At 40.0% G+C, this 26,532-nt stretch overlaps 2 protein-coding genes and 1 pseudogene across 5 annotated transcripts; all 3 read left to right on the top strand.

Moving 5' to 3' along the window:
* The first annotated feature begins 1,714 nt into the window (after window positions 1–1,714).
* Window positions 1,715–6,184, top strand: LOC119887137 (interleukin-17 receptor A-like). Its single transcript, XM_038698063.1, is given in 12 exon segments — window positions 1,715–1,914; window positions 2,040–2,061; window positions 2,301–2,438; window positions 2,592–2,710; window positions 2,798–2,918; window positions 3,333–3,380; window positions 3,472–3,629; window positions 3,759–3,833; window positions 3,940–4,009; window positions 4,461–4,556; window positions 4,642–5,382; window positions 5,385–6,184. Coding segments are annotated over 12 exon segments (1,884 nt in total). The 5' UTR covers window positions 1,715–1,743; the 3' UTR covers window positions 5,510–6,184.
* Window positions 6,044–12,253, top strand: LOC119887135 (pseudouridine-5'-phosphate glycosidase-like). Of its 4 annotated transcripts, XM_038698061.1 has the most exons (20): window positions 6,046–6,568; window positions 6,889–6,966; window positions 7,082–7,184; window positions 7,292–7,406; window positions 7,515–7,689; window positions 7,842–7,953; window positions 8,265–8,371; window positions 8,690–8,816; window positions 8,923–9,043; window positions 9,145–9,230; window positions 9,443–9,579; window positions 9,686–9,745; window positions 9,848–9,911; window positions 10,004–10,098; window positions 10,201–10,329; window positions 10,783–10,897; window positions 10,984–11,121; window positions 11,267–11,433; window positions 11,521–11,603; window positions 11,795–12,253. In XM_038698061.1, exons 3-20 carry the CDS (start codon window positions 7,106–7,108, stop codon window positions 11,988–11,990), a joined length of 2,106 nt encoding a protein of 701 aa, XP_038553989.1. In that variant the 5' UTR covers window positions 6,046–6,568; window positions 6,889–6,966; window positions 7,082–7,105; the 3' UTR covers window positions 11,991–12,253. The 4 variants fall into 4 exon arrangements, with proteins under 4 accessions (XP_038553990.1, XP_038553989.1, XP_038553987.1 ...); XM_038698059.1 differs by having other exon boundaries at window positions 6,889–7,184; window positions 7,296–7,406; XM_038698060.1 differs by lacking the exon at window positions 6,889–6,966 and having other exon boundaries at window positions 6,047–6,568.
* Window positions 12,254–12,818: 565 nt separating this feature from the next.
* On the top strand, window positions 12,819–26,158 carry LOC119887134 (annotated as a pseudogene).
* The last annotated feature ends 374 nt before the right edge of the window (window positions 26,159–26,532 follow it).

Genomic DNA, 26,532 nt, shown 5'->3' with positions numbered 1-26,532 from the left:
TTGCTGGTATTTGGTCAAAAAACAAAGTATTGAAGTTAAGTTAAAAGTTAAGAGCCACACAGCTAAAACTGTAATTATAGAGCTTCAATGCCATCCAGTATTGAAAAGAATTTACTCCAACTAATTAGCACTAAAGTTGTACGTGTAAGCAGTGATCAGCAATGATAGGAGAGGTGAAATACATGAGAATTAATGACAGTGGCTAACAAAATCCAACACCACAAAGGCACATTATGTGAAAACGTGTCAAAGTGCATGTGCATTAATCAGTGTATCCACGAGGTAAACTCATCATTTCTTCTACTGTGGCTGTTCACATGTCTGATGGCCTCTGGAAAAAAACTAAACTTCTGTCAATACAGGCAATCTAAAAACGCCTTCCTGGTGACATTAGGAATAGTTATGGATGCTTCAAGGTTGCTTCTGAAAACAATATGCAGTGACACCACTCTCACACATAGGAGAGATCAAATACAGCCTCTACTGTCTATTCTAGTCAGATTTGAGTGGCACATGACTGTCTGTCTGTCTTAGTGTTATGTAAAGTGATACAGTTGACTTCCACGTCCAGTAGGAGACACAGTAATAATGAGACAAAGTGATAGGAATTAACACTTAACTGCGGCCACGTTTCTGTTCTATAGAATTTAATCCCTGATGTCCAAGCAGTGAATAGCTCAAGCTTTAGTGGTCATAATCCAGGCCTTCATGTGTTTATCCTCTGGGCTATGTTCTATTATCTATATTTTTAGGTAATGTTGCCTGTGGGTTATGTGAGGTCATGCTGGATGCTAAAAAGTGGTTTGAGAGGTGTCGTGGTGGAATCTAGAGATTTAAGTAGTGGTGGAACAGCGCAGTATTAAAGTACAGCATTGAAATATACTTAAAGGACCAAAATGTAAAAGTAGCCATTGTGCAGAACTGCCCCTTATATTATTAGATTGTAATTATTGATGTTTTGATATGTATCTGTAAGCATCACTTTGATGTTGCAGCCAGAAAAGGTGGAGCTAATTCAAACAAATGTATGTACCGCATTGCTTAATCTATAATACAGTAATACATCATAATTAATTTGTTAATTATGATGTATTACAAATCTAAATCTGCAAAGTAACTAATGTTAACTATAGTTGTCCAGTAAATGTAGTATAAATGTATTTCCCTTAGAAAAGTACTGGAGTAGAAGTAAAAAGCATAAATACTCAAGTAAAATACAAGTACATTAAAATGTTACCTAAATACAGGACTTGAGTAAATGTACTTAGTTACTTTCCAACATTGGGTTCAAGACACTGATTTTCACACATGGTTCAAGTCTGGCCAGGGACCTCTCTCTCTTTACCCATATTTTGTCAGTTTTTCTTTTTTTAAAAAGCCAAAAGTGTTACCTGTAAGCATATTTCCAGCTACCAAAATGCTATTTAAACTGTTGAAACAGGAAGTGTACCACTTGTAAATTGGGTCACTGCTGCCCCCCCGTGACTGTTTGAAGTTTGGACATGTTGGTTTTCAGATTAAGACCACACACTCACAAGCCTCTGGTTTCCATTCCAGCAAGTCTTTTCCATTCTCATGCAATACTGCATGAGAATGGAAACTAAAACCTCATTTGATAAAAGCATCCTTCCTGTTTACTTAGATGTCAGCACCTGATAAGCATGAAACACATCCCATTGGTTGAGATCAGATCACAATGAGCCTCTCTGTTTAATCAGGCAAACCATTGAGCCAGCTTTCCAAATGGAGTGGATTATTTTTGTTTGCTCGGTAGTTTTTAAAGCTTTTCCACCTATATTATGGAGCTACACCAAAATGATCCATGTTCCTTTTTTCTGTTTTTGTTTTGCTGCTGCACTCACAGCCTCATCTTCTCTCAGGACTCTGGACAAGCGTCTAGACTGCAATCAACTGGTGAGTCATAGAAAATAAATATAGGAGCAATCATATAAAAGTAAATTGAGGAGAATGTAGTCCTAGATTCGTGAAGTCACTCTTAACTTGTGTCTTATCTGCTATCTTGTTTTTTTCCCCCCCAGGGTCTTAACAACTGTTTAATTAGTAAGTATCTTGTTTTTCAAATCAGTAAAACAAGGGTGGCAGTATTTTGTCAATATCTTCACATTTGACTGTTTCCATTCCGAACGTTACAAAGATTTATTATTATGCACTGTAGAAGGATTTGTGCAAGAAAACATGATTTTAATGTGACATTTAGGTGATTCATCTGCCCACACACAGAAGTACACATACGTTGAATATATTCCCAACATTATAACATATACACCGTTAAATGTCAGATAACTGCTCAGAGAAACGCATGGTTGTTGGACTCGCGCCTATTGGCCCGGATTGGGATGCTGAGCATGTGGGAGTCTGGACAGACAAAGAAGGGCCAGTTTCTGTTATGAATGTGTCGTGGAAAATAAAGGCTGATGGTAAGTAATGCTAAAAATGTGCTTTTAAAACTAAAGTTTTGTTTATTGTAATTTACATTTTAACATGCATCAAAATACAAGTTGTCAACCAACCAGTCTTTCATCAAAGGGGAATAGAGAACACACTCTATATGCACTTTCTTCTATTCACAGCAAATGTATTTGCACTTCATGGATCGGAGATAAATATTCTGGATACACGTACAAATCAAAGTATGTGTGTGCAGTTTTCTTACAATCTCGGTAAACAGCTAAATCCAAACTTTAAGATGGTAAGATTGTAACATACTTGATTATTTAATTATTGCCATAACAGTGGCAAACAAAAGACGTTACAGATTCCTTTTCTTTACTACTAGTGGACATTTTCCTTGGATGGAGTTGAGGTAGTGCCTGGGCATACATATATGGTGTCAGTATTTAATTTGCCACAACCTGAGAATGGGGATGTCAGCATTAGAAAGGAAATTATTATCCCAGGTAAGTTACCTCCAGATCCAGACTACTGAAATCTGCATGAAAGATCAGCGAGACATTTTTATGAGTTCATTTTATATGTTTGCAACAGTTTACATTGTGTGCTTAAGGCAGAAAACGCATCAGGTATGATTACCACAAGTAAAATAAGCAATGTGAAAATAACATGTGCAGTCTCAAAAAAGGATCCGTTTAATATATATTGTGACAATGGCTCTTTTACCAAAACTATCTCTTTTCTTTCACATTTATCACACTTTGTCACCATTTGGATATGTAAATAAGTAATAATTTGGTGCATGTGAAAGCCTCGTCAGGCATCAGTGTGCTGGCATTTTTCATAATTCAGTGAGGGATTTTATTCTTCTTGTAAATCCAGCACAAAACAAATAAACTAATATTTACTGTCATGACCAGGATGTGATGACAGGAGAATACAAAAGGCCCAAACGTGTCTGGAAAATGGTAAATTTTACGTTCTTTACATCTCACAAGTTTTAATTGACTACTGTAAGGGATCCAGGACCATCTAGGCATTGTACTTTTGTTATTACAGGTAGTCTATGGGATCCTCACATGACCGCCAATGTGTCTGTGGATATGGAACATAGAAAGTTATCCATTGTTGTGGGATTTGAGGCAGCACAGTATTCAGAAAGATACCAAGTCTCCATTCAGAGTCTTAGTTTGAATTCCTCAAAGAATGTCTCAAAGGTAATTAAGCTGAATTTGTTTTGAGACTGCCATTATATGATTTACTGCTTGTTTAACATGAAATACTGTGGAGTGCGCACATGAAATCAAAATGTGTTTTCTGACTTTGTCATTTCCATGCACAAATAGGAAAACAGAACATCGCTCAATGTGACATTTGAGTTTGGTTTGTGGCAACTCTCGCAATGTGAAATATTGTTAATGGTATGTTCAAGTTTTATTTAACGTCCTATCCCTGACAGTTGATAAAGAAATCCTAACTTGTAGAGATATAACATCCAGAGGTCAACTAACTCTGCTTATTTTAAAGATTCAGCCTTTTTTCATGCGATGCAAGAATTACTGTTGGCGCCCTGAGAAAATAATCGATTACTGCCTATGTAAGTACGATTTTTGACGCATACCGCTTGGTAGATTTTCAATTTGGCCATAAATCAGTTGTCCCCAACCTTTTTGGCTCATGACCCCTTTAAATAAATCAGTGTTCATTTGCGACCCATTGTTGCTGGTGTCACAAGACTTTTGACCTCTAAACTTTTGTCTGATTTTAATAAATGTTTGAAACCCAAAATGGTGAGACAATCCCATAATTCACAAAAAGCAAAGATTAGATAAATTGCCAAAAAGAAACTCAAAGTTATGTAGCAGAAGGTTTTTATTTTCTAATTTCCTATCCCATTATTCATCTGGCAAGCCCTTCAGATTTATCTCGATTGACCCCCAGGTTGTGAATCCTTTTGTATTTGTAGAGGGATTTAGCCAATCATTATTCTATTTATTCTTATTTAGTTCATTTATTATAAATTATTCTTTTGTTGTTTTTTTCTTTAGATTATCCACCACGGACTTTAATTGTAAAGGCAGCTGTGGGCCTGCTTGTCATTGGTTGCTGTCTTGCTTATTTCTTGTGGAGAGCATCCCATAAAGGTTTGCCTTCCTATAAATGCACTGTATTGAATAGAAAATGCAGCTTAAGTTCATAATTAATCAATGGACTTCTTCCTTCTCTCAGTTCCTGTGAACGCATCCTCACCTGCTGTCAAAGAGCAACCAGAAGGTTTTCAAGTGCAAGAGAGAAAAAGAGTCCTAGTCATCTATTCCCTTGACCACCCTTTATACAAAAGCGTTGTTCTCAAGCTTTGTGCTTTCCTGGTAAGCAAATGTGGCACTGAAGTGGTCCTGGATCTGCTGGACTCTACAAGACTGGGAGTGTTGGGAAGCATTCAGTGGCTGGACTGGCACAGAGAACAAATAGAAAGCTCTTCAGATAAGATATTAATCCTGTGCTCACGAGGAGTACAAGCCAAATGGAGAGCCATGTGTGGCGACAAAGAGGTTTTTCTGAAGGAGGACGCCCGCTCACCTGTAGGTGACATGCTCACTCCAGCTCTAAGCCTCATGGTCCCCCATTTCATCCGATCTGCCTCATTTGAAAAGTACATAGTGGCTTACTTTGACGACATTTGTTCTGAAGAACATGTTCCTTCACCTTTTAACATCACAGTACGATACAAGCTGATGAAACAGTTTGAGGAGCTGTTTTTCAGAATCCTGGACACTGAGAAGCACGAACCGGGCAGAGTGAATCACATCAAAGGGCTTTCAGAGGACGAGTACTACGACTGTCCCTCAGGTAGAGCCCTGAGGGATGCCATAGAGGTTTTTCATGCGTACCAGCTGGCGCATCCAACATGGTTTGAAGATGAGTTACTGGAAAGCTCGAAGTTGGAGCTTGAACAGGCATCAGCTGAGTTCACGATGCAAAAACAATCACAAACCTCATTGCATATTGGGTACCCGACTCAGTCACCAGTCATGTAAAGACACAAGAAAGTGATTTCACTGTTCAAATGTGCACCTCAGTTGAGTTCAACTATTAGACAACTATATAGAACATGCTGCCAGTTTGCTGTTGTCACATTAGTGTTTAGAGACATCTGTGAAGATCTAACTCTTCGATGAAACTATCAGAAGTCCAGCAGTTATGACAACATCATAGGAGCAACAGAATCCTGCTGGGCGAAATCCCCAGTGGATACAAACAGATATTATCATACACACTGGAGCACGATGTAAAACCTGATACATTAGATTATACAGTATGTGGCCAATGATTGTAAAATACTTGAACGAATCTGTGTAACTTCTCTCCAAATATTCACCACATTTCACTGTGAATTTATATGTGGCCACTTTGTATACATGCGTGGTTTGTTTAATGGTTTAGTATTTTACCATGTCCTCATATCTGTTGTGTAGGATTTTTGCATGTTTCAGTATTGTTAAATATCCCTTGCTTTCACTCAGGAGATAGTTAAAGAGTAGTTTGGGCCACAGAGATCTGTGATTGATGCTTGTGGGCTGTGTAAACAGTGTTTGGGTCAAAGTTCAGCCTTCTGGGCAACGTTTCTATCATTTTTGTTGCACTGGAGAAGGTAAGCACTAAACCCAGTTTGTGGAACACTGTTTTTTCTTTATAATGAGCTGATTAAATTTACTTTTTAATATCTCAAAGCACAGGACGTTTTGATTAAATAGTCAATATTTCTACCAGAGGTAAACCGTCTCCTTCCTACTTCATACAGCTTTTTATTTCTAGAAATGAATTCATGTTGATGACTCCTTTTTAGATTTATGCAGCTTTTCAGATGGGTTTGAGTTGTACTTTGGGTTTGTTCATGTGTCTCTGATCCAGATCACTGACAATGTAATACATTTCAGCTAACAATCTTTAGTATATAAAAGTAGGAAAAACAGATAACAATACAGACCCAAGCTCTGGAATGTGGGTGTCAGTTAGAGTGGCCCCAAAAGGGGGGTAGGGCGATGGGAGTTTGTCCCAACTAACTGGAGTGAAGAAAATCCTCTGAATGGCTGAATTGGACTTGTGCCCTGCAGTGACAGAAAACACACTGATTTTCCCTTGAAGAAGAGAAGAGGTAATCTTTGTAATGTTTCGATTTTGTCAAGCATGTTGTGTGACCTACAAAGTACTTTGTTAAAGATTGGTCTATTTTCAAATTTAAGTTAGCAGTATATTATGAAATTTTGAAGAAAATCAATCCAATAGTCCCTTTCATGCATTCTTGTTTGTGATTCATTCTGAACAAAATTAAGCTTTGATTGAGACATTGTGAAGTTCTTCTGTAATTTAATGCTGTGTTTTGGAAAGGAGATGTTTAGGAGGGGTGTTTTTCCCTCCTTATCAGTTAGAAAGAACATTTTAATTTCTCTAAAATCTCTCTCTTAATCTTTTTAGTCTATCAAAGTCACCTACGAGTTTCTACCCAGTGATTCTCTGTGGAGAAGGAACACTGAAAGGGGGCAGAAGCCTTTGGTAGCTTAATCTGCAACCGTCAGCTTGCAACAGTGAAATAAACTTGAATGGCACAAGTTGATTGGATGGACAAGCACAGTTTTTCACTGTAAAATTCAAAAACTCATGTTTTCAGGGTTTCCCTCAAAATCTAATCAGAATGAGGATGCTGAAGAGAGCCTCTGCAATCATCCTGAGAAGAGGAATTACAATTTATCAGAGCAGAGTGGGCAGAAATGGTAAATGCATCCTGTCATTACATCTCTTGACATTTAAAAGTATAACACAGTTTATAACAAATTGATGATAACAATGATGATTTATGAACAATGACCTCTTCTCTCAGATAGCCTTTTCAGGGTTCATCCATCTGTATCACAGGCACTGGCAGAAAACAAACCAGTGGTCGCACTCGAGAGCACTATTATCACACATGGCATGCCCTATCCACACAACCTGAGGTACTTTGTTTAACATTCAAGTGTCATTAAATTGCCTTACCGTACAATACTAGCAGCTAATAGTTGTTTTAATCATTGATAATGAGTTCCATTAATGTGTTAATGAAGCACAGCGAAGGAGGTGGAGGCCATTGTGAGAGCTGAAGGAGCCACTCCAGCCACTGTTGGAGTGATTGAGGGTGAAGTCCATGTTGGTCTGTCAGCAGAGGAGCTTGACCACCTCGCCCGTTGCAAGAGCTCCCTGAAGGTGTCCCGCCGTGATCTGCCATATGTCATCAGCAAAGTGAGGATGCAAACACAAATTTCAAAAATAATCTCTCTAAAACATCATCATGACCGACCTGGTGGTAGGGTTTCATCCCCTTTGATTACCTGCGTCAGTTATTTATGGTGGTGTTTTGAATGTTGTCCTGGATGTGTATATTATTTTCCCAGGGGCTCTCCGGGGGAACGACAGTGTCAGCCACTATGATAGCAGCACATCAAGCTGGCGTCCCTGTGTTTGTCACAGGAGGCATTGGAGGAGTTCATAGAGATGGAGAGAACAGTAAGACTTCCATGGGGAATACTCACATGACTTTTACACATACTGACATAAAACTTAATATTCTTAACAAACTGTGAAAACAGAATCACTGACGGGATGCTTCTGGCCTCCTTTCATGCAGAGACTTTCAGCTGTTTTATGTCAATCTGGATTTGATGACATGAACAGACATTAGGGCTGTTATGCAGTCACAAATATGATCCAGGGAATAGTGGCCATAGGAGGGCATACTGCATGAAGGCAGTCACCAAAGCTGTCAGGACAGCAAGTTAAGAAGACTGTCACCACTGAGTCAATGATTATTCCTCCAGGTCTGGACATCAGTGCAGATCTGACGGAGCTCGGGAGGACTCCCATTGCAGTGATCTCTGCTGGCGTCAAGTCTATTCTGGACATTGGTCGCACCCTCGAGTTCCTTGTAAGAATACTGACACAATGTTGACACTGGATCTGATATTGTGTTTCCCATTTGAGTGTATACTTTAGTCAGCCAAATATGCATTAGAAGTATTTTACGTTTATGTTGAAGCCAGAACATAGCATGAGATTTAACATAGACACGGGTGTTAGAAAATATAAACATTAGACAGGCTTTACACCACAAAGACTTAGACACATTATGGGACATAAGTGCCAAGTGTAGGTATAGAGTTCGCATTTGTGTTAGATGAAGAATTGTGATTAAAGGGGACCAGGTGAGGACTATTATGTATTTCTGTTCTGTATCTTTTATTAGGAGACGCAAGGAGTCTGCGTAGCCACTTATGGAGCGATGAAGAACTTCCCAGCCTTCTTCTCTCCACAAAGTGGATTCACTTCTCCATACCAAATCTGTAACCCTGAGGAGGCTGCAAAACTCATTGGTATGTCAGCATTTTATGTCCTCAACATTGATAGTTTCCTTGACCCATAACACACAGAGGTTATGAATTTGGATCAGTTATTTCTGGGTTTTTTTGTGTTGTTCAGCAAGCACTCTGACACTGGGTCTCCAAAGTGGTGTCCTGTTAGCAGTGCCCATACCAGAGGAGCACGCAGCAGCCGGCCAGCAGATAGAGGAAGCCATACAGGCTGCAGTAACAGAGGCAAGGTGCAGAAAGTCTCTGTGGCTTGTAATCTGTTGTGAATCAAATGGAGTTTTGATCTCAGCTTAAACAAATCATCACTTTCTGTTCTTTTTGATTTATACAGTGCTAAAGGTATAACAGGAAGAAATGTGACTCCGTTCATTCTTCAAAAGGTTAATGAGCTGACTAAAGGAAAGTCCCTTCAGGCCAGTATCCTTCTGAAAATTTCAGTCACTGAGAACTCAAGCGGAAAACATGATAAGATCAAATTCTTTGAAAAACAAAAAGGCTCTAAGAATATTGATAATTTGTTGTCTCACAGACTAGATGTGTGCAGTGCTCTCAAAGGTTCATAAAATGTAAATTACTTTTGCCCTACTGCATATTACGACTAAAATGTCCTTAACTTCTTATGTTTTTAGACATTGCTCTCATTCATAACAATGCTAAAGTTGGCAGTCAGATAGCTTGTGCGCTGTCAAAACAAATGCATGAGAGAAAGTTAAAGGGTAAGACTCATCATCATGAAAAACACTCATCAGACTCAGAATCAGACATTGTGAGTATAAATAAATATGATGGACTTATATCATTCTATAATTTTATTTTTTATTATAGTATACTATTGGCACATTTCATCATCCCACAATGCTGTTCTTTTACAGGTTGTCATAGGGGGAATAAATGTTGATTTTATTGCTAAAGGAAAAACAAAAGCACTTCATGTAAGTTTCATTTATTACATGCATTTATTCACAATGCTACAGATAACATAAGACCATATTATATAGGTTATAATGACTTCTGAGGAGATTTGTCTCTTTCAGTTCGGACAGACCAACCCAGGAAGTGTCTGTCAGTCATTTGGTGGTGTAGGCCGGAACATTGCTGGTGATGTTTATCTCCTTACCTTATTGCACATTTTTCATCAGTAATTTAGATCTGAGTTTCTCACATTCACTTCTTTGGTACTTTCCTTCAAGACTCTCTGAGTCGATTAGGCCGTAGACCCCTGTTCATCTCAGCTATTGGAACTGATTCACACAGTGATGCAGTGTTAAACTATTGTAAACATATGGTATGCAAACATAAACTGTTAATACTGAGCATGATTATAATCTCTTTTCCTTCAAATATGTATATGCAAAGTTCTTGACTTTTTATTACTTATTTCTGTAAGAACACAAGTGGTGTGGCCCGACTAGAAAAGCAAAGCACAGCTACTTACTGTGCCGTTATCACTGAGAGTGGAGAACTGAGTCTTGGATTGGGAGACATGGACATCCATCAGCAAATCACAGAGCAGCATGTAAGTTAAACTGGCAAAGTTATTCATTTTCAGCAAAGTTAGCCCAGGCTATATGTTCCAATACCATATTCAGAACCATATTCACTATTAAAGTTACAATCCACACATTTTCATTATATCAAAGCCAGATTTAGTTACTATTTATGGTTGGCATTTCATTTGCTATAGCTGTTAAATGTATTTACAGTTACCTCTGTATGTAGTAATTTTCCGGTGCTGGAATGGACAGGAGACAGCACATGCATGTACTGGAAGAAATCATATAGACAGGCACAGCCATGCATGTGGACATTGCAAATCGTTTGTGTTGTTTATATGTCATGTAATGCATTTATAATGTCATTTTGAACTAACCTGTGAAGCACTTCTTGTTTTTAAAATGTGCTATAGGAAAAAAAAGTTTATTTATTTAATTGCTATTTCTTTATTCTATCTTTTACTATCTTTTTAAAGGTGTCACAGTTTGAGAAGCAGCTTTCATCAGCCATTCTTGTGTGTCTCGATGGAAACATACCTGTCTCCACCATCGACTACGTTTGTTCCATAGCCACTAAACACAACATCAGTGGTAAGCATGGGGAGATGGTCACTAAATGAAAAACGAATGATTGTAAACACTTGATTTTAATACAATACCAACTATGTGTGTCATAGTTTGGTATGAGCCAACAGATTCAGAAAAGGCTTGTAAGCCTTTCCTTTCAGATGCCTGGAAGTCTCTGTCCTATGCATCCCCAAACCTGGCAGAGTTGTGCACCATGAACAAAACACTGGGTGTTCCAACACCTGAAGGTAAACTGTATTCCTTAATGAGTATTTAATAGATCTACTGTAGATTTGCTCTTATACACGTATTCCCACACAGTTGTTACAGGGTTCTTGTGAAAAATGCAAACAGTCATAGATGAGGATGTGGTTTTGTCTTGTGGGGTGACAGTGCTGCCAAGCTCTTTTGACGACATACTGAGTGTTGGTGTAGCTCTCGCACGCCCCCTTCTGGAGCATCTTCATTGTCTGGTGGTGACTCTGGGGGCTGAAGGGGTGTTGGTGTGTGGAGAGCATGATGCAGGCTCGGTCAACCTGCAGCCAAGAAAAGAGAAGAGGGTAAGGGCAACCTATGTTTAAACTGATAATGATGACGATGATTAATGACAGAGAAAGTGAAGATGTTTACTGCACCTGTGTTCGCAGAGGAGGCAGCTTTGTGCTCTCCATTATCCAGCAATTACTGTGACAGCAGAAGAGACAATGAATGTGTCAGGAGCAGGAGATAGGTGCTAGAAATTTACTTGACCTACTTTCTCTTCCCTATTCATCTTTTAATTTCTTTTCCAAACTTCCTGTTTCAGTTTCATCTACTTTTCATTTCGCATGACCTCTTTCTTTCCCTTTCATACTTTCCCTCTCTCACAAAATCATGCCTAAACATTCAAAGGAAAGACAATCATGCCCACTTTGTCTGCAGTCTTGCAGGTGCCTTAATGGCTGGGATTCTTCAGCGGCGAGACACAGACAGCTGTGTTCGGATGGGGCTCATGGCTGCACGGCTGTCCCTGGCGTCATCGCACCCCATCGCCCCCACGCTCACCTTAGCCTCTGTGGATCCCATCAAAGTCCAGAGTCAGTTCTGGCCCAAACCCAGCTTCATGTGGATAGATTAAAAATATTTTCAATTTTGAAAAATTACTTCAGGTCAATTGTGATTAGATTCTTGCATGTAACTAATACGAAGTGACTAGTACAAAGTACGAAGATGACACATTTTACAAAAAAAACCCATGAAATCCTAATTATATTTGATATTTTAAATTGTTCTGTAATAACTGATATCTTGCAAATAAAAATAAATGAACCATTTTTTCTAATCTTTGCTTGAGACAGCTAAATCTTTGTAAATAAATTTTGAAACATTATAACAAGGTACTCTGGTGTTTTGATTTCTTATAATAAAAAAAGGTACATATTTAACAGCAGTGGTGGAGGAAGTATGCAGCACAAGTGTGTGTTATTCTTATTTTTTGTAATATGTAAGCATCATGTTAGCTGTTGGTCAAAGTGGAGCTAATTTACTACTTCATATATTGTTGTGTAGTTTAACTGGTAAAAATCCAACATTTTTTATAAACTGATCCTATGTTTTTTATGTAAAATTGTAATCTACAAAGTAACTAATAACTAAATAAATATACTATTGTAAAAAAAGTATTTAAAAAATATTTCCCTATGAAATGCAGTGTAGTTGAAGTAGCCTATAAAGTCATATAAAATGTAAAATGTACTTACGTAAAGTACAGGTACCTCAAATATGTAGGCTATTAAAGTAGGCAAATGTACGTTTTGGTATTTTATTTTAAATGCCACATTCTAAATGTTTGCAGGAAATTTGTCCCTGGGCCTATCTTAAAACCCCCTCGAAAACTACATTTCCCAAAAAGTATCTGTCCATCTGCGCAGACTCAGTGGCATTAAACACTTGCCCCACTCCCTCCTCCCTACTTTAATGCTAGCTAAGATGGTGGTTAGAGCGTAAATTGTCTCTACAATACCAAGAGAAGAAAGGGGCAAAACATCTTTATAGCCTTTTAATTACCACAGAACAACACACCTACGGTTATCTTATGTGACCGTCTGTGAAAAAAATTAGATATTTCAGATATATTGGCTCGCAGTCCCCGCCCAATTTGGTGTGACTCCCTTGGAGTGGAATCCTAAGCTAAATACGGACAGGGTAAGTAACGCTAACGTTAGCCAAGTTGTTAGCTTCCATCCTCCCTTCAGAAATAAAGGACAGTTGTGTCTGTGGCGATTTTAAAGACTGACACTAGAATACTCGCTGGCTTATTGGATCGCTGCCCAGGTAATCTTACTGTCGTGAGAGCAATGTCAGTTGTTTATAGTACCAACAACTTGCCTCCAGTTCAGCGTTAGCTTGCGTAGGCCGCGTCGTAAGCTTGGCTCCAAAACTCCGTATATTTCGATGATAATGTAGCATGCTAGCTACGTCGATGCTAGCGGTTAGCATCCAACAAGCTGTCAGTTAAGATGTAGGCGAAAACGTAACGTTATGGCATACGTTTCTTTAAACGTTTAACGACAATATCAAGTTAATGTTGATCTCTATATGTTTTGTTTTTATGATCTAACTCACAGTTGCTGCTGCACACTTGATATTAGTTAGACCGGCTTCTTTTACCAATTCGGGGCTAATGTTAGCTTAGCCTAACGTTAGTCAAATAACATCTGTCATAATGGACAACCCAGAAGACAGAGCAGCTAAAGTTACCAGTCTGGCAAACTAGCTTGGTATTCTGGCTTGATACACGACTTTACCAATCAGCTGCTGCAGGTGAAGCTGCAAAACCGTGATACTCCTGTACATGTTAATTTATTAGCAAAATGTTGGCATTTCTCTGTTCTCGTCTAATTCAACACTGTCGGGTTTTTCCCAGTCTGGGCTTGTCATTGAATTCGCCTGCTGGCAGCAGTGTTGTCGCGTAGAAACCGCGCTGGCGATTAACAGCTAAGAACAGACGGTTCATTTGTAAATAAACTCAGTTTGTAGCATTTTTCTTTCAACGTCCATCGTGACGTTGTGTCTGGTACTGTCAACCCCTGGAAGATACCACAACATGCGCATTAACACGATGACTACTGGTTTTGACTTGTTTTCTAAGACGTACACTCGGTTGTCCTTTTATTAGGTACACGTAGCTTGAACAGAATCCAAATCCCTGCAATAACTCAAACCATCCTGGAGGTTATAATGTTAAGTTTTTGTTTAAACTGTTTTAGGGAAACAGAAACTTCATGCACATTTTTGAAGGCTGTAGTTTGGGACCCATCACAATTTCCTTTTTTTTTTTTTGTATGATCAACACACCAAATATTTGCATTTTTTAAATGTGGGAAACAGCGAATTGTTGACAGTTCTGTTGACTGACTGAAGCGATTACTTGCTGATTACTTTCTGTCGATCACCTCATTGTTTCAGCTCTCTATTTACCCTAAATGGTATAAATGGAGTAGATAAACATTACAAACTTCTGTGTACAGCACAACGCAATGCAGCAGCACCACAAACTACAGCCTCCAGAAGGGCCATAGAGTTGAATCAACACCTATCTAGATGAGATTTAAGTAAGATGTGTTGCATTAGACTGCAGTAGTTTAGCCAGGTTGACCTGTTTCCTCTGTTGCTGAATAGGTAAAACTGCAAGAAAGATATTTGTGTGAATACATTTTGGTGTGCTCAGTCTGATACTGTGACCTTGGTGCTCATAAAGTCAGTTTCTGGGGCTACACCATCCCGCAATAAATCATTTGTGGGGGGAAACAAGTTTAGTTAGTAAAAGGAAGTTATTCTGTTGATATTGTTTCCAGTCGTGTCATGATGGAGTGCTTATACTTATCTTTTGTATGTCGTGTTAGCCCTGTGCTCTGTGACCAGCTTCAACACTCACCCTCGCCGCGCCATAGGATGTCCCACAGCCCTGAAATGAAGGACGACCCCATGGAGTGCCCTCTGTGCATGGAGCCGCTGGAGATCGATGATGTCAACTTCTTCCCCTGCACCTGTGGCTATCAGATCTGCCGCTTCTGTTGGCACCGCATCCGCACAGATGAGAACGGCCTCTGCCCCGCCTGTAGAAAGGTGAGAAGATGATGAGATTAACAGGATACCAAAGAAAAGTCATAACAACTGAAGGGTGATCATCTGTTATGGGGAATTGTTCAGGAAAACAGCATGATAGTGAGGATGCTGAGTGCCCAAATGCTACTATTGGCGGGGGGGGGGGTTCATCTCCCCTTCTGAAGTAACTTGCTAGTTAAATCATCTCTTCATCATAATTTTCAATTTACAGCCTCAGCAGTTTGGCTAGCGATGCCTGTTGAACTACCATATTGACAACTAAAGTCCTCAGTTAATACCCACTGTCCTTACTTAATTTAAAGTAAATGGTGGATTTCTAAGCGTGTAACAAAATTTTCTTTGTGTAGCCGTACCCAGAGGACCCCGCTGTATACAAGCCTCTGTCACAGGAGGAGATCCAAAGGATAAAGAACGAAAAAAAGCAGAAACAGAATGAGAAGAAGCAGAAGGTGACAGAAAACCGCAAGCATCTGGCCAGTGTCAGAGTGGTCCAGAGAAACCTGGTGTTTGTGGTGGGACTCTCACAGCGACTCGCTGACCCTGAGGTGAGTGTAGCGGCTCCGCCAAAAAGCTCAGACTTTGGAGTGTCAGGAACTATTGGCATTTTAGCTTGGTGTAAAGAAGGCTGTGATAAACTGGAGGAACTAGCTGCTAGATTTATCTTGGACTTTTCTGACATTCACAGATACAATGAAAATCATGAATCCTTTGTTCAGGAATCATTTTAATGCACATTTAAAGGTCTTCTGGAAACCTCCCACTGAAGCTTCAAGTGATATATACATATATATTTATAATCTTTTCGCATTGTGCCCACAGGTCCTGAAACGACCAGAGTATTTTGGGAGGTTTGGAAAAATCCATAAAGTGGTCATCAACAACAGCACATCTTACGCCGGTTCACAGGTGAGTGATTGGATCAAATTCACAGGAAGTTCTCGCAATTTATACATTTATAAACATTAACAGAACTTAATCAATATACATTTTTAATGGAAGAACAGAAAACTTTTTGTTGTTTACAATTACAAATTATTACAAATACAAAGATTTATTTGGTTATCGTTTCTCCACAGCTACATACATTATTTTCTCAGCTACTTTATAGATAAAATTGTCATTACTGAGGGATAAAAATGCTAACTGATTAAACATGTTGACAGCGAATAATGGTAAAATTGTACAATACAGCTCTGTAGATCTGTCTGACTTGTATGTTTACTTGAATTTTCTGGGGTTTTTTTAGGGGCCTAGTGCCAGTGCCTATGTGACTTACATCCGCTCTGAGGATGCTCTAAGAGCAATACAGTGTGTGAACAATGTGGTTGTTGATGGCAGAACACTCAAGGTGAGAAGTTAACCACAATGATTTGGCGCCTCGCTTTTATCTATATTAAGTCCTGATCTTGTATATGGCTTTTATTAGAAGTTTTATGTGCATAAAAGCCATGTGATCTAGGTTCTCAGGCTGAAACAAAAACATTCTTATATTAAACAACCTTCAAAGTAAAACTGCCTTCTTTCTGTGTCTCTGTTACAGGCTTCTTTAGGCACAACAAAGTACTGCAGTTACTTCCTCAAAAGTATGCAGTGTCCCAAACCAGATTGTATGTATCTACATGAGCTGGGGGATGAAGCAGCTAGCTTTACTAAAGAGGAGATGCAGGTAAAAGTATTGTTTCATTGAGACTGAGACTTTCTGAGAAAAAATTTTCTCTTTTCTGTGTGCGTTGATCTTGGTTTATGAATTTATAAAACTTATAGTGTTGACTCCTTTTGTGCTTTTGTGTTTTTAGGCAGGGAAACATCAAGAGTATGAGCAGAAACTCCTCCAAGACCTCTATAAAATTAACCCTAGCTTTCTACAACCTCCAGCATGTGGAACAGAGAAGTCAAAGAGTAAATCCAACTCCACACAGAGGTTTGTTCTTTCTTACTATGTTCTTACTCTTATTATAGTGAAACATCTTTAGAGTGATCACATATATCCAGGTCAAATTTATGACTACAATTGGATGATTATTATAATGAAATGTTTTTCTTTTTTTCTCACGCACAATACTGTGTAATTGACATTTGTATATTTGTTACATGAATATAAAGTAATGAAACAGAAAGCTTCGCTATTTAAACATGTACAGCTGTTTCAAACGCTTTTCAAATTACTGTACCGTCTGTTATTCAAATACACTACAGTAGTAGAGTTCCACGCTATAGATAAAATATAGGTTACTGCAGTTCACATTATAATTAGGCTAAAGCCTAAAACAGTATTGTGCTGTTTACGAATACAGTAACATCAGTGGTGCAGATAGGCTACTAGCCACAGGTTGATGGCGGTTTCAGTGCATTTCTAAATTTTTAACAGGCCTGAACTGACCCAAGATGAACACTGTAAGCACTACTTGATTACTATTAGTGAATAATTTAAACAGCATTTGTAAAGGGATGAGTTTGTCCCAAGCTTTTTTATCCATACAAGCGTCGGATCACTGTTACCGTGATAAGTATACTCAGCTTCCAGTGTACTTCCACAGTATTTACTTGATCATTGTGCTAAGCTCAGTTTTTCTCCTGCATTGTAACAGAACCAACAGTAGCAATGGTAAAGATGGGTGGCCAACGCTGTCAGGACATAACAAACTAGCCAATGGGCTTTCAGAGGACCGCAAGTCTCCTCCGTTGCTAGACTATCTAGACCAAGAAGTTATTACTTCAGATGGGCTAGAAACAGAGCTGGGTCCTGGTCATCGTACCGCCCTGTCCCCCTTCTCTTCTAACTGTGACAGTAACAGGTAATATAGATTATTCCTTGACAATAGCACCAAGGTATTCTGAAAGTAAATTAATTTGTTAATATGTATCTAAATGTGTCACGTGTCATCCGCAGTCCCAGTGACAAACCTCCAGAGTCAATTGGAATGGTGAATGGCGAGACTTTACAACAGGTAGAAAGACCTCCTTTTTATTTTAGTTACGTTGAAACAAGGTGAATCAGATCTGAGAAGGACGATCTCACAAGGGTTTCCTCTCCTCTCTCTTTTTCTAGATACCCACTAGTGACTCCCCCTCTCCTCCCCCTGGTTTAACCAAGCCCAGCCTGGTGGTGCCCATCAGTGTGTCAGACCTCACAGCCCGTTCACCATTCGAGGGTGCAGCAGCTGAGTCCCAGTCTCTCTTTTCAGACAACAGTAACTTCAGACATCCTAATCCTCTCCCCGCAGGCCTGCCCCCCTTCCCTAACTCCCCCCGCGGCAGTTCTGATTGGCCCATGACTCCCGAACCACAGAGCCTCTTCACATCAGGTACAATGGAGATTTCATCATGTTTTGATGAGCTTCATTCATCCAAACTTGATGTATTTCTTAAGTGCCTGTTTGGTTGTGCTTTTTGTCTTTTGTCAAACAATGAGTTGACCTACAGCTGCTTTATTTCATAATACTGCAACCATTTGCATTGTGCACCATAAAGTGAAAGTAATAATGGTTTATAATTAATGAAGGCATTTTCTGCTGTTGCAGTTATTGCAAATCACTGTGGTTAGTAAAACTAACAAAATGCAAAAGAGCAATAAGTCATTACTCATTATGGAATGACAAACCTCTGTCATGTCTGTAGTATTGAGTACTAGGTCTTCATCTAACGATTATTTTCATTGTCGATTTAATCTGTCGTTTATTTTCTCGAATAATCGATAGTTGTCTGGTCTATAAAATGTCAGAAAATGGTGGAACATTAGTCAATTAGTATTCCCCAAAGCCCAAGATGATGTCCTCAAATGTCTTGTAGTGAATTTGCACTTTTTTCCTTTTAAAAAACTTACTTTTACGATTAATCGATTATCAGAATAGTTGACGATTCATTTAATTCAATTCAATTCAATTTTATTTATATAGCGCCAAATCACAACAACAGTTATCTCACAGCGCTTTTCATAAAAGAGCAGGTCTAGACCGTACTCTGTGATGATATTTACAGAAGCCCAACAGTTCCCACCAAGAGCAAGCACTAGGCGACAGAGGCAAGGAAAAACTTCCTTTTAAGAGGCAGAAACCTCGAGCAGAACCATGGCTCAGGGTGGGCGGCCATCTGCCTCGACCGGTTGGGGTGAGAGAGAGAGAGAGAGAAAGAGAGAGAGAAAGAGAGTGAAAGAGAGAGAGAGAGAGAGGGATGTAAGGAGAGAGAGAGGGGAGGGAGGCAGCCTACACAATATACACACAGAGGTACAGACAGCGAAGGTAATGTTGCTATAAACTAAATGAAAAATGGTACAGATTTTAATAGTGTTAATGGTAACCATCATAATGTTAATGATTATAATAACAATAATAACAATAAGACTAGCAACAATAGTCGTTGCAGTAGAGGGTGTCGAGCAGGAACACGGGGGCAGCAGGCGACCCGCAGCCACAGATCCAGACTCCACAGCTCCAGAGCCAGAAAACCTGCAGGAAGTGATAGGAGGAGAGAGGAGAGGGACGAGAAAGCACAAGACTACCAGAAAGGGGAGAAGTTGTGTTAGTAACATGCAATAATGGGATAAGGTTGCATACAGAGGGAGAGAAAGTAGAGGAGAGAGGAGCTCAGTGCATCATGGGAAATCCCCCGGCAGTCTAGGCCTATAGCAGCATAACTAAGGGATGGTTCAGGACTACCTGAGCCAGCCCTAACTATAAGCTTTATCAAAGAGGAAAGTCTTAAGCCTACTCTTAAATGTGGAGATGGTGTCTGCCTCCTGAACCCAAACTGGAACCTGGTTCCACAGGAGAGGAGCTTGATAGCTGAACGCTCTGGCTCCTAGTCTACTTTTGGAGACTCTAGGAACCACAAGTAACCCTGCATTCTGGGAGCGCAGTGCTCTGGTGGGGTAGTAAGGTACTATGAGCTCTTTAAGATAAGATGGTGCCTGACCATTAAGAGCTTTGTAGGTAAGAAGAATGATTTTAAATTCTATTCTGGATTTTACTGGAAGCCAATGCAAAGAAGCTAAAACAGGAGAAATGTGATCTCTTTTCCTGGTTCCTGTCAGAACACGTGCTGCAGCATTCTGGATCAGCTGAAGAGTCTTAACGGACTTTTTCAAGCAGCCTGATAATAAGGAATTGCAGTAATCCAGCCTAGAAGTAACAAATGCATGGACTAGTTTTTCTGCATCATTTTTAGACAGGATGTTCCTGATTTTCGCAATATTACGTAGGTGAAAAAAGGCGGTCCTTGAAATTTGCTTAATGTGGGACTTAAACGACATGTCCTGATCAAAGATAACTCCAAGATTCCTCACAGTGGTGCTGGAGGCCAAGGCGATGCCATCCAGGGAAACTATATCTTTAGATAATGCGTCACGGAGGTGCTTAGGCCCCAGAGCAATAACTTCAGTTTTATCTGAGTTTAACATAAGAAAATTACAGCTCATCCAGGTTTTAACATCCTGAAGGCACATTTGAAGTTTAGCTAACTGATGAGTTTCATCTGGCTTGATCGATAGATATAACTGAGTATCATCTGCATAACAATGAAAGCTTATGGAATGTTTCCTGATAATATTGCCTAAAGGAAGCATATATAAAGTGAAGAGGATTGGTCCAAGGACAGATCCTTGAGGAACTCCATGAGTAACTTTGGCGTGCATGGAGGACTCATCGTTAACATGTACAAACTGAAATCGATCTGATAAATAGGACTTAAACCAGCTTAGAGCGGTTCCTTTAATGCCAATGAAATATTCCAGTCTCTGCAATAGGATCTGATGGTCAATGGTATCAAATGCAGCACAAGATCTAATAAAACCAGTACAGAGACAAGTCCTTTGTTGATGCAATAAGAAGGTCATTAGTAATTTTCACCAGTGCTGTCTCTGTGCTATGATGAGCTCTAAATCCTGACTGAAAATCCTCAAATAAACTATTGCTCTGTAGAAAGTCACACAGCTGTTTAGCAACTGCTTTCTCCAGAACCTTAGAGAGAAATGGAAGGTTAGATATAAGTCTATAGTTGATAAAACATCCGGATCAAGTTTGGGCTTTTTCAGAAGAGGTTTAATTACAGCTACTTTAAAGTACTGTGGTACATAGCCTGTTGATAAAGATAGATTGATCATATCTAGTATAGAGGTGCTGACTAAGGGTAAAACATCTTTAAGCAGCCTAGTCGGGATGGGGTCTAAGAGGCAGGTTGATGGTTTAGATGAAGAAATTATTGAAGTTAGTTGGTAAAGATTGAGGGAAGCAAAACAGTCTAAACATGTATCTGGTTCTACAGCTGTTTCAAAGGTTCCTGAGTTAAGAGATAAGTCGGTGCCAATTGAGGGCAGGTCTTGGTGAATTTTGTCTCTAATAGCTAGAATTTTATCATTAAAGAAGCTCATGAAATCGTAACTACTGAGCGCTATGGGAATACTTGGCTCAATAGAGCTGTGACTCTCTGTCAGCCTGGCTACAGTGCTGAAAAGAAACCTGGGGTTGTTCCTATTTTCCTCTATTAATGACGAGTAGTACGCTGCTCTGGCATTACGGAGGGCCTTCCTATAAGTTTTAAGACTATCTTGCCAAATTAAACGAGAATTTTCCACTTTGGTGGAACGCCAATTCCTCTCAAGTTTCCGTGATATTTGCTTTAATTTGCGAGTTTCAGTATTATACCATGGAGCTAACCGTCTTTGTTTTAGTATTTTCTTTTTTAGAGGGGCAACAGAGTCGAGTGTCATTCGCAGCGAGCCTGCAGCACTATCAACAAGATGATCGATTTGGGAGGGACTGAAATTAGCATAGGAGTCCTCCGTTACTTTGTGACTAGATAATGTATTTAGAGCTGATGGAATCGCATCCTTAAATTTAGCTATAGCACTATCAGACAGACATCTTGTATAGTTAATAGTTACTAACTGATTAATTGTGGCAGCTCTGTTGACAAATATGTGTCCGTAAGCTCAAGGTTTTAAAAGATCCTTCTATATTCATCTCTAATAGGAGACAGTTTGAGTGTTTAAGACTTTTTTTTCTGAACAAAGTCATAAAAGGCTTTACAAGGATAAAGGGGGGGAAAAAAACACAACAATAAATCCAAAATAAATATAAAAACAACAATAAGATATTAAACAGAAGAATGAAATCAAAACTTTTGCTTGCAAGAATGGCAAGGTAAAACCATAAGAAACATATTATGTAATTACAAATGCTTTCATATAGAGGAATGCTTTAAGCCTCCCTGATCTCAGTGGCCCCTTTTTCACCAGCTGATAAGCTGACGAATTAGTCAAAGAAATGCTATGGCTAGTCGACTAAGAATTTCTCACGTTGAGAACAGCCCCAGTAACTTGTCTCTCTTCTTTCGTCACAGACACAATACCAGTGTCTTCTTCCACAGACTGGCAGGCGGCCTTTGGCTTCGGCTCGTCCAGCAAACAGCAGGACGACGATCTGGGCTTCGATCCTTTCGACGTCACTCGCAAGGCCTTGGCTGACCTGATAGAGAAGGAGCTGTCGGTGCAGGATCAGAGCCCCTTATCCCCAGGGCCCTTCTCCCAGGGGAGCAACCATGGTCCCAGCCTACTGCCCCCAACCTAACCCCAGCGCCTCTCACCACTTCCCCAGTGGCCTTCCCCGCCTCCCGCAGCTCCACCACAGAGCCATCTACAGCTCCTACAGTTTCCCCGGCAGTCAGAACAGCCAGGCCAGTCAGCAGCAGCCAGCCGCCAGACCCCTGGATGGGCGTCCCCACACGAAATAACCTCACACACTTGAACCACTCAGCCAGTGCTGCCTCACACAGTAATTTCCTGGACCTGAATCTGCCCCCTCAGCACAACACAGGGCTGGGAGGCATCCCCATCTCAGGTACCAGACACCTGGGTCACTGTGGCACCTTTCTGTGTCCTGTGGAAGCAGTGCATGTTAAAACAGATGAGATTCATTACACAACAATGTTATTTGATGTCATGACATTCTGTATGTACCCTGCTATATAGCATTGTGATACTGTTTGATTAACTTTTATTGACCTTGCGGAAGAAACGGACTCACTGGTGGATGCAGTTATGCAGCTGACCACTGGTCTGTGATCAAAACACCCGACGATCTGACGTGTGTTTTTCTCTCTCCTCTGCAGAGAACAGTGGCTCTATAGAGGGTTTAAATGTGAAAGAATGGCAAGACGGCCTGAGAGCTCTCCTGCCCAACATCAATATCAATTTCGGGGGCCTCCCAAACTCCTCATCCTCCTCATCCTCCTCATCCTCCAACAGTGTTAACCATCGGTGGGCCAGCGGGGCCAGCAGGTATATCACAGCCTGAGCTGGGACGGCACAGCCAGTTGGATGGACCCTGCTATCATCACAGGTACAAAGTAACTGAAATGATTAAGGAATTAGTGAGGTGATTGACGGAAAACATCATTTGATATTCAAGTCATTCATCGGGAAAGAAATCCCAAACATTTGTTTGTTCCAGCTACTATTTTAGACCCTCATAAACTGAATTAGGGCTGCAACTATTAATATTAAGACAACAATTTCCTAAAGCCCAGCCCACAAAAAGACAAAGAAAATCAGCAAATTCTCACATTGGAGAAGCTGGCACCATCAAATGTTTTAACATTTGTGAGAAATTACTTAAACAAGTAAATTAATCAACCCATCCTTTTGAGCTATAAATTTAATTTTATAACCAGTGTTTCCCCTATATGCATTCAGGAGCGGCGGTGCGCCGCTGCTGAATCATGACCACTGCTACTAAAATTTCCTACGATCATTAAACTATGCGCTTATGTTTTCAATCGCACACTGTGCAAGCACGGCAACACTCAATGCTTGGCTAGCTTCCTGTCATTGTTCTATACAAAACATCTACATGACAGATGCTGTTATAACAGCAGCGTAACTCCTGTAAGGAATCGGGAGGTGCGTAGCGAGTGTTTGTTTGTCTGAGCGGCAGAAAGTGACGGTGAATCTGAGCGGAGGAAAATATTTTGGCAGTAAATGTACGGTGTCTGTTGCAGTGTGTTAGCTTCTCAAGACCAAGAAAAGTCTGTTGTTTCCCAACTGCTGGAAAAGTGAAGCCTGTTTGCTCTAGCAACATTTCCCCCTTCTGACTGCGCAGCTGAGCAGGAAAGCTTCTACAGTAGCCTGCGTCTTTGGCTGCTATGTAACTTAACATTAGCTCAATTATAGAAAGGAACTGTTGCTATATTATTACTGCTTACTTTTCCAATGTTGAGAACATCAGGTACAAACTGAGAGTAAACTGGCATAGCCTACAGCTCTGTCTGTACAGACTGATTCAATTATTTTTCAGATGAGTCTGTAAAAGTGGTTGTTAGGAAAGGAAAGGATGTAGGTGACTGAAGGAGCTGAGGTTAGTAATGCTAATTAGTGATGCTGTGCCATAAATGTTAAATCACTGTCGAGAGCATCATAACCAAACAAATTACTTTACCCAAATTTAATGGTTGTAGTTCCTCCCCAGTAGACTGATTTTTATTTATTATCTGCTCTAGCTTTTCCAGTTCTTTGTTCAGAGATATGGTGAAATAATGGCCCAATATGATGTGAAATTACATATTTTCATTGGAAAAATTTTTCTTGGGGAAACCCAAACCCAACCAAACCCCCACACTCCCCTGACCACAACCAACAACAAAACATTAATCTAAACCTCACATTAAACTGGGAAAACTGCCATTTTTTCTAATGTGCAGCACATGCTCATGGACACAAGAGCAATGTTGCTGAGACATGTGGTGTTGGGGTTTTATATTCAGACAAACTTTTGCTTCACCTCCACTGCTACAACTCCATCCTAAGGGAAACACTGATAACGTTAAAAATGTTCACTTTGTCCTCTGGGCAAGTGTGATGGGCGTTTTCACTATTTTCTGACCTATTTATCAACTTAAATCATACGTTAAATCTAACAAAAAATAATTCTCAGTTGCAGCCTCGTTTACACAAGTTCTTCATTCATGACGATAGTAGGAAGCTGAGACAAAATACCAGAAACTTCTTATAATACAAAAGCCATTGGGATTGTAGTAGTAGTTTTGATACTCTATTACATAATTTAGCTGTTTCTGTAAATGCACCTGCATTTCAAGCATTAGTTAATCACAATTTAAAGATCCAGCAGCTCTGCAACTATTATTTCATTATTGATTAATCTGCCAATAAATCCATTCAATTAATGGATTAATTATTTTGTCTTGAATGTATATGTATTTATATTTTATGATGGTTATTTCCCACCAACAGTCCAGACAACTAAAGACATTTAGTTTACTGCGGCAAAAGGCTGGAACCAGTGAATGTTTTGCTTTAAAAACAGATGCAGATTAATTTTCTCTTGATTGATTAATCTTTCAGCTCTAAAGTCAGTTATGTGAATCTCATCAAGTTAAATATTAACAGTATTTGTCGGCTTTCAATCAGTTGTTTTGAATAGTTGAAAAGTAACTTATAGTACAAGAACACCAGATTGTGTCAAAAACACTAAATAAATTATCACACTATTTGTGTCTACTGCAGTGTCTTATTTGTCACCCAATGTTTTTGTCATCACTCATCTAATCCATAACCCTCCCCCCAGGCATCCCGGCCTCAACAGGAAACAGTTTAGACTGTCTCCAGGACGACAATCCCCCACACTGGCTCAAGTCCCTGCAGGCGCTCACAGAGATGGACGGACCGGCCGGCTCAGCCGTGCCCACTCCCCAGCCCCTCCACACCAGCCTCCTTGACGCCCACCTCCCCCTCCACCACAGAGCCGCCGGCTGGGCTCCCTACCTGCCCCCTCCCACAGTCAACCCCGCCAGCCAGTTCCACTCCCCTCCACCCGGCTTCCAGAGCGCCTTCAGAAATCCGGGACAGCCCACCACAGAGCTGCTACAGAGTGCCGCTGTGGATCGCCACTGAACACAGACTGCAGCAGACACCCATCCATTCCCCCTCTACCACTTTATACCCACTCATCCTGTACCCTGCCCCCCTCCCCCAATGCAATACACACCAATCTGCAGAGTATGAAAAATTATTAACAAAGTAACAAACATGCTTTCTTCTTTTTCTCTTCCTCCTTCCTTTTTGTCCAAAGGCCTTTCTGTTTTTGTTTGTGGTACACAAGTTATCAGTACCCTCTCTCTGCAACCATCACCACTCCTTACATTCTGGGCAAAACATGGGATTCATTGTGTAGCTCATGTTAACGGAGAGCAGAAGAAATAGTATAGCATCGAGCGCCCAGTGGTGACATAAGAGTTTAACTCTACAAACTGGCAAGAAACAAATTAGCTGAAGTGAGGTCTTTTTAAAAAGTAACTAATGATTAAGCATGAACAACATTTGTGTTTTTTGAAAGTTGAAGTCACGGTTAGTTTTCGAGGAATGAAGAAAGCTGTGAATCTGCTCTTGAAGCTTTGCCCCAAAGACCCTCATCCTCCCACTTTAACAGGAGACTGTGAAACGGTTAACCCTTACAGCTAAGTTGTGAATAAGGTGCAATGAGACAGAGGAAAAAGGGAGTTGGTACTTAGCTTTTTTTTTTTTTTTTTTTTTTTTTTTTTTTAAA

The sequence above is a fragment of the Micropterus salmoides genome, unplaced genomic scaffold (genome assembly GCF_014851395.1).
Source record: "Micropterus salmoides isolate LMB-PRFRI ecotype aquatic unplaced genomic scaffold, ASM1485139v1 Ms_hic_scaffold_4022, whole genome shotgun sequence".
NCBI classification, from domain to species: domain Eukaryota; kingdom Metazoa; phylum Chordata; class Actinopteri; order Centrarchiformes; family Centrarchidae; genus Micropterus; species Micropterus salmoides.
This window is presented reverse-complemented; position numbering and strand designations above follow the sequence as displayed.

What these genes read in the sequence shown, in the direction of transcription:
- LOC119887135 (XM_038698059.1), top strand. Translation starts at nt 7,072, where the DNA reads ATGTTTTCAGGGTTTCCCTCAAAATCTAATCAGAATGAGGATGCTGAA. An exon ending in TGCCATATGTCATCAGCAAA is followed by an intron (nt 7,690 to 7,841) that starts GTGAGGATGCAA and finishes TTATTTTCCCAG; the next exon opens with GGGCTCTCCGGGGGAACGAC. An exon ending in GGGTGTTCCAACACCTGAAG is followed by an intron (nt 11,122 to 11,266) that starts GTAAACTGTATT and finishes GTGGGGTGACAG; the next exon opens with TGCTGCCAAGCTCTTTTGAC.